We start from the raw sequence: 10625 nt of genomic DNA, 5'->3' as shown, positions 1-10625 counted from the left end.
CAAATGTCATAGCCCAGTGGCCACCAAAGGCAGGCACAAGAAGAGGCTGAGAGCAGGTGAATAAGCTCTTTATTCTTTCTACTCACCTGTAGTATGGAGCTTATGAACTTCTGCTGCTGTGGCTCCCATGAACTTAGTATCCTTCAATGGATTTCTCTGATGGAAATGTCCAGTTTCCTCTTAAACTCATGTTGCTTTTAGTATCCAAATGTCCTTCGAAGTTCAACTGTGTGTTGAGCTGCTTGCCACCACCCTAATTCCACTCCTGGTGTTAACAATCACTCACATTCATTACTTTTCACTCACCCATGGGGTGTTTACCCTGCGTTTACCTCTGCTACTGTAAGCTCTTTCTGCAGCTCTTCCCAGACAGCTGTAGGCCCCTGAACAATGTTGTAGGATCAGCAAAACGTGTCACTGCAATGATCAACAGGGTAACCCTTATGCCACATATCAAAAGAGCTTTCTTTTGTTTGGATGAACGCTGTCAACCTGCAGAAGTGGGAATTCCTCATTGTCCACAAGGTCAGAAAGACATGGGATTTCCCAACGGCTTCAGCGTGAAAAAACCAAGTTGTAAAGCTCAAGGGGCATCAGGCCTCACAGCTCCTTCCAGGATGTTGAGAAAGCCAGGAATTAATTGGCAGTCAAGTTTGACACCCATTTCCTGAACACTTCTTAAACAACTAAATTTAGCCAATATTACATTGCCATCAGGGTTGCTTTGCCTTGGTATCACTTTAAGGGCTGCCTCACTCATGTCTCATCCTTGAAATGGGTGTTGTTAAATACACTGAAACACACAAAGTGTTCTGAGAAGAACCAGCTTGACTTTACCCAAAGGAGTGTTGTTAAAGCCTTCCCCAGCTGTGTTCCTGGAAAGCAGTGTGCCAAAACCTGCAGCAGTGACAGGACAAACTTGTGTACTCAACAGTCTTTTAATGAAGGAATCAATCACCTGAGGAAGCACAGAACACAGGCTGTGACTAACACTGTGTTATGGTGCTTTCTGGTACAAATGCCACTTCCAGCATCAAGTGATGGGTGTGTTTCTGCCCCCAGGATGGGGCTTGCAAAGCCCTGGTGCCAAGTTCTGCCTCTTTACAGGCCATACCATCATACACCAAATCTGGTACATAGGCCACCACAGATCCACCATTCAGTCCCAAATGCCAGTGGGGTTTGTTGGTGCATCCATCATTCCCTTCAATCAGAGCACATGTTTATAAAGGAAAGCCCATCTCTAAATCCCCCTGTTGTAGAACAGCTCTGTTTCTTCTGTAGATGACAGAATCTCTGGCTCAAGGTCTGCTCTCTTTATCTGCAAGGGACAGGAAAAGGGAATCAACACCACCACAGCCTGGTAAACATATGTGAAGTATATGTTAAGCCCTTGTGCACCTTGCACAAATTCAGTATCTGGGATTTGGGGCTCTTTGTTTATTTGAGGGATTTTGGTGGTGGTGGTGTTGTTTTGGGGCTTTTTTTTTTTTTTTGCTTCTCCAACATTTTCTACATGTGCACACATAAGGGAAAAAATACCTTTTATTTATGAACAGTGACATTATCTCCACTTACTATAGAATCATGGAATCATTTAACGTTGGAAAAGACCTTTAAGATCACCCAGTCCAGCCATAAATACATTTGGGTGGCAGCCAGAAGAACTTCTGCTGTGGGCTGAGTAATTGGGAAGCCTAAAGGGAACCAACCAACCAACACTATCAATACATCATTTCTCACAAGTCCTCTTACTTATGTTCTGTTTACCCTTACTGTCATAAGAAATTAAGAAATCTTAAAAAAAAAAAAATTAAATGCCAGAAACTTTAGGCAAATATAAGAAACCTGTGAAAATTGCAAGGCCCCAGTCTGTGATTTTCTGAGAATGTTCACACAGTGCTGATAAGAGGGAGGAAATAAATGCTTAAGGAACCCCAGGCTCCTCTTTCCCAGGGAACAGATTACACTTCCCATTTGAGCAAGGCAGAGAGAACAGCTGTCACAGGTGAGTTAATTTACCTCTCCACTGAGTTCACACTGACTCTGCATGAAAGAAAAAATTCTCATCTACATCCTTCCTTTCTCCTGCAAGACTGCACACAGTGCTGGAAGAGCCTTGGCTTAAATCTTCAAGACAGTCCTCCTGACCTTGCTTGCTTCAGACTGTCGTGAAAGTCTGTTAAATCTACATTGAAAAGTGTAAATATAAATAACACACAATGCAACTCAGAGCTAGAAGGTCCTGTGAGCCTCTGCCTAGTACATGGGCCTTCACAAGCAGCCTTTCCACTGCCCATTTTGGATGTACCACATTAATCCTGTGGATTTTTTTCAATTGTGGCCCTCAGGCTGCTGGCCATAGCTCTGGAAGGACTGTTTAATACCACAATAATCCTAAATCAATTCCTATGAAAGGACTTACCTCCCCACACTGTGGGAACATACTGAGTGAGACTGGCACCATCCCTGCTAGGACTGATGTAATCAAAACCATTCTCACTGCAGCCAAAGCATGAGGATTTTTCACCAGTTTTGCTCTGTCCAAGACATTGAAAAACTATGTCAGTTTGGGCTTGAAAAATAATCTGACAGTGACACAAAGAGCATTAGCCACTATTTTACTGGTTGAAATTGCACTGAAAGTAGTAATAACCTATGCTTACGGATCCTAAAGATGTTTCCTAACTTCATTTCCTGTGTTCTTATTCCTAACTTCCTGTGCTTTCCCCTTGTTTTGTATTTGGCTGCAGTGTTTTCCAAGCCCAGATTGTCAAAATGAAGAAATAAGCAAGACCAAAGTGAACAAAAGGAGAGAAGGTGCATTAGTGCTTTAAAGTGTCTCGGTTCTTTGATTAAGAGTTTTCTTGCATTACCCTCTTTCCTTTCACATTTAGCTCCTGTGGGCAATCCTACTTTGCTTTGTGCAAAACTTTATTACTTGACATATATTTAAAGTTTTATCTTACATCTCTATTTATGTCCTTTGCTAACAGGAGTCCCATAAGGTAAAAAAGGGGATAGGGAATCAATTCAGGCAATACCAAATTATATGCCATAGATGATCCCTACCTGTACTATTTACACCACAGAGATTATCCCTACCAAAAGCTCGTGGCAGGCTAGGAATTTTCTCAGAAAGCATACAATGTATTCTTCCTAGAATACAGGGATTTAAAATGTTGCAAAAGCAAGAATGTGTTCTACAACCTATGGAAAACACTTTGAAAGCTGGGATCCAGCTTTAGCCAAATCAAGTGCCACATTACCTCTTCAAAAATACAAATCTGAGCTACGTGCTGGGAACAACCTTGACACAGACCCTGGGACTCAGATCAAGGTAGGGAATGTAGGTGCTGGGAAACAGCCTGTCAGGAGAGCACAAACATGTTCCCTGCATGGGAACAGAGAGGAAAACCTCACAGTCTGGCACAACCTCCTGCACACCCTCAAAGCACAGATGCAAACATAACCAGGTTCACTTGCTGATCTAAAAGAATCACAGCAGCTGAGCAGAACTTCCCAGGCAATCCCTTCTACCAGGGCACACAGGAACACTGCAAACCCAAGAAAAAACTGAGCAGGCACCCCCAGCCCCTCTGCAGTGCCTCTTACCTTTGCACAAAGTGCACAAGCACTTCTGGCAGGAAGAATGTTGTCCCAAACAAGACTGCTCTGGACAGGGCCGTTTCCCTAACAGCCTTCAGGGAGAGAGAAAAACAAATACTGGTAAAGCTCTGTGCAGCTCCAAACACTGCCTGCTTCTGGGAGCACTTTTTTATCTAATACCTTGGAGTTCCAAACAGCTGAATGGGGGATAAAAACATTTATTCCAGGAATTCTTCCTTAAATGGAAACTAAGTGGCAAATACTCCACTTATCACTAAGAAATACCTTATATTGGTGCCATAATGAGTTTTCTTGCTATGATAGTAATTTTGCTGAGACTTGCTTTTTCTAAGTTATTCTGAACTTCATACAATTGGTTATACCTTCTGGGCATCCTAACTAGCCTGTGTCAAATCTGAAGTTCTCTCTCCAGCTGTTCACAAATCTTTATGGTCATGCAGTTGCTTCCTCCCCTCTGGAAAGCAGCATAGAAAAGGAGGGTCACTGATAGCATCTAAAACGTGTCTCCTTGCTCTAATTCCTGTGCCAGACTGTAGTGGATGTTGATGAGCAAAGCAAGGAGCAAATACAGAGTCAGCAACTGCAGCCCAAGGATAAAATGCAGTATCACACTGCAGATCAGAGCATTCCCCTTAGGGAGGCACAGCTTTTATTCCCACTGTAGAAGGTGCACATGATGTGCACAGTACAGGGCTTTTCTCTGAGGTGCCCCATCAGAAGAAGGTCCAAGAGTCTTGTCTTCTTCTGAGGTGACCAGGGAAAGCAGAAGTGCCTGTGCCAGCATGACTGTGGCTCAACTGGCACTCAGTACATTGGTCTGGGAGGCTGTCAACCCTTGAAGACAAAAAGGCTGTGGAACCTGGTTCCAGAGACCTAGTCCATGCCTGCCCAAAGATTCGGCACCTGATCTGGGATTCCTCATTTCAATATATCCAACTCTGTCTACTCTCAGCATCACGTTCCATTCTCAGCAGGGAATGGAAGCAAGCCCAGGGAGCCCTCCAGCCCCTTACCTTCTCACCAGCATTCCGTGACACTCCTACAACCTTGCCACTCCTGTCCATCACTTCTATTCCATTCTCAAATTCTGGGCTCCTCACCACTGCTGCAGTAAATGCACTCGTCAGACCTGCAGGGTTAAAGAGGACTTTGCTTTAAAAGATCCAAAAGGACTTTCTTGATAGTAACATTCATAATTATGTGCATCTTACATTTCCAGTTCAACTGTTCACAACTGAATAACCTGGTAGCTTAAGAGACTGCCCAATAAAAACCTACTTGGGATCTTAATCTTTGTTTCAGAAGCTTGAGCAAGGCCCCAAACCTAAAAGCTGCTTTGGAAAACTCTGGGTGGACATCTCATATATGTCAGAACAGAGGAGATGACGTGTTTCAATTTTCCCAATTTCCCCCTATGAAAGGCCAAAAATTTTTTTAATGTCAATAGAAACATAATTAATGACATCAAACAGTTAAACTTGTCCTGGTGCAGCTTCACTGTGGCAGTTGAGCTGTCCCAGTAATGAACTGAGTCCCACTTCTTTGCAAGGTTAATGATATTATGGTGTTACAAGTCTCCCTTTCTGCACTCCCAGCAGTTTTGCAGCCCCAGCCTGAGTCAGGAACTCTGCCTGTGCATACCCAGGGCTGTGTCACACTCTGGTGTCACCACACCAGGTCATGGCAGTGCCAGTGCTACTGCCCTCCTGGCAGTCCTGATGGCTTCAGGTGTATGTGCGAGCCAAAGAAACATTCCAAGTGCATCCCTGGGGATCTCTGGAGAAACACTGGCATGTCATGCGTGCAAAGGTCACGAGGGGGCTCTGCAGCTCTAAACTGAAACCAGCAAGACTCAAACGAGGTCAGCAACAGTGTTCAGTGAGCATTAACCTGCACAGAAAGGAGGGGGCCCAGCAAAGGCAGCCAGAGAAGAAACAGCAAGATCACCCCTGTTCCAGGGCAAGATAACTCCACTGTCAGGTGGGCAAATGGCCCTCAGACCAGCTGCACAACACACAGTTTCTTTCTACTCACCAAGCAGAGGAGCAGGTAGAAGTTTTCTGACGATTAGTTGTGTCAATGGACTCTTCAATGTGTAACGATTCATGAAAACAAGAGGGAGAGCCTAAGGCACAGGGAGGAAACAGGACCTTTATCAAAAATGTGCAGCATTTCAGTATGTGCAACAGGTCAGGAAAATAAATCTTTGACTTAGTACATAGTTACCATCTATGAAAATAAACAAATGCCCTGGTTTAACATTCCGACAAAATACACACATGTTCTCTAGTTACTGAAGGTGCTTGTAATCACTCTTTAGATAAGAATACAAAATATGATAATAAAAACAGCATTAAACATTATTATGTAGAGGACAGCAGCAGTGGGAACACAAAGACAGAAAAAAGAAAACAGTTACCTCTGACTAATATTGCTTGGACATTTGTCCAACTGCCTCGTGTCACACATTGCTCTCTCCCTCAAACAGGAAACCTGGCTTACTTCTGTATTTTTCCTGATTCTCTGCAGTTTCAGCCCAATTCTATAATCCCATAATACAGTTGCAGGAAGTTTCATTTAGGAATGAATGGCCAGGACACCAGCTGCCCCTCAGAGTCTCCCTTGGAGGACAAAGGGAAGAACTCCCACCATCACCCAGGGCATAGCTGCCTCCCCAGACCTCTGTAACCCTGAGCTCTGCTGCCCCAACTGTTTTGCCCAGTGGACAGAGGTGAAAATCTTTCTACCAGAAGCAGGAACAGTTGCATTTTTCTGCCAGAAGGCTTATGCAAATCACTGCTGCGTGTGGAGAGTGAGGAGAGGCATTACAGGGGCATCTACACTTGTGATGAGTGCCAGGAGGATACCAGAGTTCATTCTGATGTAGCAAACTCCAGAAACCACAAATTCCTGTTCTGGTAGAGAGCACAGCCTTCAGCTACCTAACCCTCCTGGAAGGCCAATTTAGCTGCATTCAGTGCAGTATTTTCACAGCTATGCTGTTGCTGGGATCTGAGCAAACTCTGTCCAATACAGATGCCTGCAGATTTCATCACATTTAGAGCAAGACAGATCTCTTCCACCACATCAAAAATCAACTACGACAACCCAGTGGCTTACTCTGTGTTTGTCAACCCTGGCCAGTTCCTCTCACCACCTGTTTGCTAAGCTTGCTGAGTAATAAAGAACATGACATAAGAGGAAGCAGCAGAAGAAGCCAATCAAGATCTTGGCTGATAGATGACAAGAAAAATTCTTATTTGGAACAGTTCTGTGGCAGGACATCAGAATAGAGCATCAGAGCATGACTCTGAAGGGCATCTGGCAGTGTGATTACCCCAGTGCCTACTCCTTCTCAGGAGAGCTTATGAGGAAAGCAATCACTGAGCAAATACATACCCCAACACAGGCTGCATAGGAGATGGCTCCCAAGCCACAGAACATCTGCTTTTGCTGAAGTGAGTACTCCTAAGGAGGGCAGAAAAAACACACTGCATAAGTACATCTGCAAAACACTTGTAAATCAAGTTCAAAACCAAAAACTGACACATACTTCAGCCTTTGGGGTTCCATTGCCATTCAACAGGGTGAATGCTGTGGTATATGTGTGAAACACGAACTGCAGAAACAAGAGATTATAAAGAAAAATGAATTCAGCAATGAGACCAGAAGACCCATAAAAGTAAAAAGAAAGAGGCAATTACCTGGAAAAAGAAAGTTGACTTTGCCTCTTGCTGAAGAGCTGAAAAAATGACCTAAGAGAAAAACCCCACAAGAAAATTAGGTTTGATGAATGTAGAAGTTTTTGGTGCAGAAACACCAAGGGAACTACTGTGGTACTATTGGCAGCAGTGTCAAAGGCTTCACTCAGTGCCCAAAGTCATTTGATTTGATTCTAGGCTATGTTTTCTTGTTACAAAGGTGACATGCTCACTTTTTCTACCTAATATAAAACACAGAAACCTATATAAAACACAGAGAGACAGTTGTTAAAACACTATGTGTAAGAATACTTGAGCAAGATGCCTTCTTACCCAAAATAAAAAATGCACTTGTACCCGTGAAGCTTAAATAGATGCAAATAAAATAACTCAGGTAATAAAAGTGTAGTTAAAAAACAATGAGAAAGGGTCAGCTTGGTTTTGGTGGGACTATAAATACTAGACCTAACTGATCTAAGAGCAAAGATTTTAGCGTTTACTTGCCAACTCTTTCTCAAATTCAGACGGTGAATAAGAATTCAGTTTTAATAAACTACAGCCTTTCTGGAGTTCTGACCTACCAAGCTCAAGGTGTGGAGCACTCACAAAGAACAGAGTCAATCAAGATAAAGCAAATATTGAATAACAGGAAAGCAGAGAATCTCCAGAGCCTCAGAGGAGCATCAGTAATTCATTTAATATTAGTGGATCAACTGTCTTTATTATTAGTACCACCGCTGAATCCAACCATACCTATGAAGGAGCATTAAGCTGTAAACATCATAAAGAAGTATTTCTGTTAATTTTATTACTGCTCTTAGTGAATTTAACAGCCACCAAGACTTTCACTATGTTTCCTAGTAGCAGTATGTAAGTTCATGCAGTAATCTCTACATGGGCTGATGTATCTCAGCATGTATATCATAGTCCAAACCCAAAGACACCTAAGTGAATAAACATGCATATCATTCCAGGTACAAGTTTTATGAAACAAAATGGTGCAATTTTTGAGCACAGCAACAGGAGTTTATTTTTATATCTTTGGTAATTTATTGACAACACCATTTCCTACTTGCAAATGCACGATCTGCATAAGAAAAAATTCGTATTGTGGACCTGGAACACAGAAACATGAGGCACCAAGTCCTTCCTACTGCAGTTCCAGATTTTTGAGTTTAAACAGACCAAAACTAGGCCTTTCTCTCGATCCTGAATGGTTTCACCTTGCATCAGGTGAACAATCTCTTGGAATACTGCTGAAGGAAGGCAGCTCACAGGTTTGGACAAGGAGGATTCTTTAAGGGCTCAATTTCCAGGTTACTCAGCACTTCCCATAAAACAGAGGTCTTTTAAACAGCTTGTGCTGAAAGTACAGTGAAGCAGCCCAAAACCTTCCACTCCCTCCCTCCAACCCCTGGTTATGGAAAAATATAAGCCTTGCCAGATGCACACTGGCACCTGTCATGGTTACTCACCCATGGAAGAGCTACGGGCACGAAAGCTAAAAATTAAAAAAAAACAAAACAAAGAAAACTTTATTTCAGTAAAAATAACTGCTGTGAGTCTAGATGGATGGTCTTGAGCAGAAAATTCCCCTAACTTCCCTCTCTAGTTTCAGCTCCAAGTAAAACCCTGCCCACAAACCCAACCATCAGCATGAACTTCAGTCCTAACCTTTGGCTCTCATTCGAGAAGCCCCAACACCTGCTCACAGCTCACAGCCAAAAGGAGCCCCCAGGAACTCCACTTCCATGGCTACTTGGAAACCAAAGAGCTGAACAGAAGTTCAACTTTCTGCTCAGAGAGAGAGAGAGAGGTGGCCACAAAGGCTGCCCCAGCTGTGAGTGGTTACAGGAGATAGTATGGTTGTATCTGATGCTGCCTTGGCTCCCTAAACAACACCCCAAGCACATTTTATCTGCCCCCAAGGCAAGTAAAGTCATCAAGCAGCCACATCCATCAAGGGAAAACCTACTTTATAGTACACTGTTATATGTGGGGGGGTTTGGGAACTCATTCCTGACAAGAAACAGAGACTGGTCAGACCACCTCCATCTAGATGAGCAGATAAATCATGAGAAAAATTCCTCAAGAGGAACACAGGAATAAATAAATCTTCCACAGATACGACAAAAGTCTACAAGTAAAAGTCTACTTGCTTTTCTATATGGAGAAGAGTATCTCTGTAGTATCACAGCAGCTATTTACTACAAGCTATTCTCCCTTGAAGCTTCAGTCACATACACAAAACTTCATTTAAGGGAATTTACCTGGAGGTCTAAACAAAAGAGGAATTATGTCATTGGTATCAGGATGTACACTGGACTTAAAAAAAAAAAAAAGGCAAATTAGAACACCTTTGCCATACTTGAATAAGGAAAAAAAAAATTTCTAAATATTTGGTAAACTTACCAGGCTTAGCAAGAAGGCTTGTCTTGTCTAAACAATTTGAAAATTCGGTTAGTAATCAAATTTTAGAAGAGACTGCATAAAAACTTCTTTCTACATTTATTATATCTCTTTTTCTAATAACTTGCTTTTATGTGAAGTGCTGTACATTGGTACATTTAATTATTTTTTACCTAAAATTTCTCTCCATATATACTCCTTGTTGACTATAAGATACACCCTGTGTGCTGGGTGACAGCACCAAAGCACACACTATGGTAGAACAGAAGATTAACTTTAAAAACTTTAACTAGTAGGTATTTTAAAACAAAAACCAATTTAAATATGGCTAAAAGCCTAAGCATTTATGTTAAGACTTTAACTGCACTCCAAAATACCTGATTATTGTCTATGGGCTCACTTAGGGTCTTCTCCTTCATCTGTATTAATAACCTGGCTCTTTTTATTTCATCCTGCATTTGAGAGGAAAATCAGAACAAACAAAATATAACTCAGATTTCAATATTCTGAAGTGCAATATATCGGTTTGAAACCGCTCCCCCCTGTCCAATCACTCCGTGCCCTTGTCCAAAGTCCCGCTCCCGCTGCCCCGCAGCCCCTCCAGGCACCGAACACCCCCTTTCCGGCACATTTCTCACACTTCGTGTGCCCTCAGCAGCCCCGCAGAGCCGCGGTGTGCCGGCCCAGCACAGCGCGGGCCGCACGGTCGGTCCCTCATGCCCAGCACGTCCCGTGCCCCCGGTACTCACCGAGGACTTCAGGAGCAGCAGGGGATCCAAGACATCCGCCCAGAGGAGAAACCTCTGCAAGAAAGACTGAGGGAGGCACGGTGGGGAAAGACAAGGCGTTGTTTAGAGACAGCCGGGCCCCTCCATCCCCCCATCC

At 43.1% G+C, this 10625-nt stretch overlaps 1 protein-coding gene across 1 annotated transcript in view; it reads right to left on the bottom strand.

Moving 5' to 3' along the window:
• Window positions 1-919: 919 nt before the first annotated feature.
• SFXN4 (sideroflexin 4) overlaps window positions 920-10625 on the bottom strand; it is a 10822-nt gene continuing 1116 nt past the window's right edge. Inside the window, exons 2-14 of the mRNA XM_029961995.1 lie at window positions 10490-10555; window positions 10118-10192; window positions 9744-9770; window positions 9602-9656; window positions 8807-8832; window positions 7335-7385; window positions 7184-7249; window positions 7030-7098; window positions 5665-5755; window positions 4644-4759; window positions 3616-3701; window positions 2426-2540; window positions 920-1321 (exon numbers count right to left, since the gene is read on the bottom strand). Of these exons, the coding sequence (XP_029817855.1) occupies window positions 1244-1321; window positions 2426-2540; window positions 3616-3701; window positions 4644-4759; window positions 5665-5755; window positions 7030-7098; window positions 7184-7249; window positions 7335-7385; window positions 8807-8832; window positions 9602-9656; window positions 9744-9770; window positions 10118-10192; window positions 10490-10555 (921 nt within the window). The 3' untranslated portion in view covers window positions 920-1243. The remainder of the gene's footprint in view (window positions 1322-2425; window positions 2541-3615; window positions 3702-4643; window positions 4760-5664; window positions 5756-7029; window positions 7099-7183; window positions 7250-7334; window positions 7386-8806; window positions 8833-9601; window positions 9657-9743; window positions 9771-10117; window positions 10193-10489; window positions 10556-10625) is intronic.

Source organism: Manacus vitellinus, unplaced genomic scaffold (genome assembly GCF_001715985.3).
Source record: "Manacus vitellinus isolate BGI_N305 unplaced genomic scaffold, ASM171598v3 scaffold_40_pilon, whole genome shotgun sequence".
Taxonomy (NCBI): domain Eukaryota; kingdom Metazoa; phylum Chordata; class Aves; order Passeriformes; family Pipridae; genus Manacus; species Manacus vitellinus.
The sequence above is the reverse complement of the archived record's forward strand: the minus strand, read 5'-3'. Positions and strand labels throughout refer to the sequence as shown.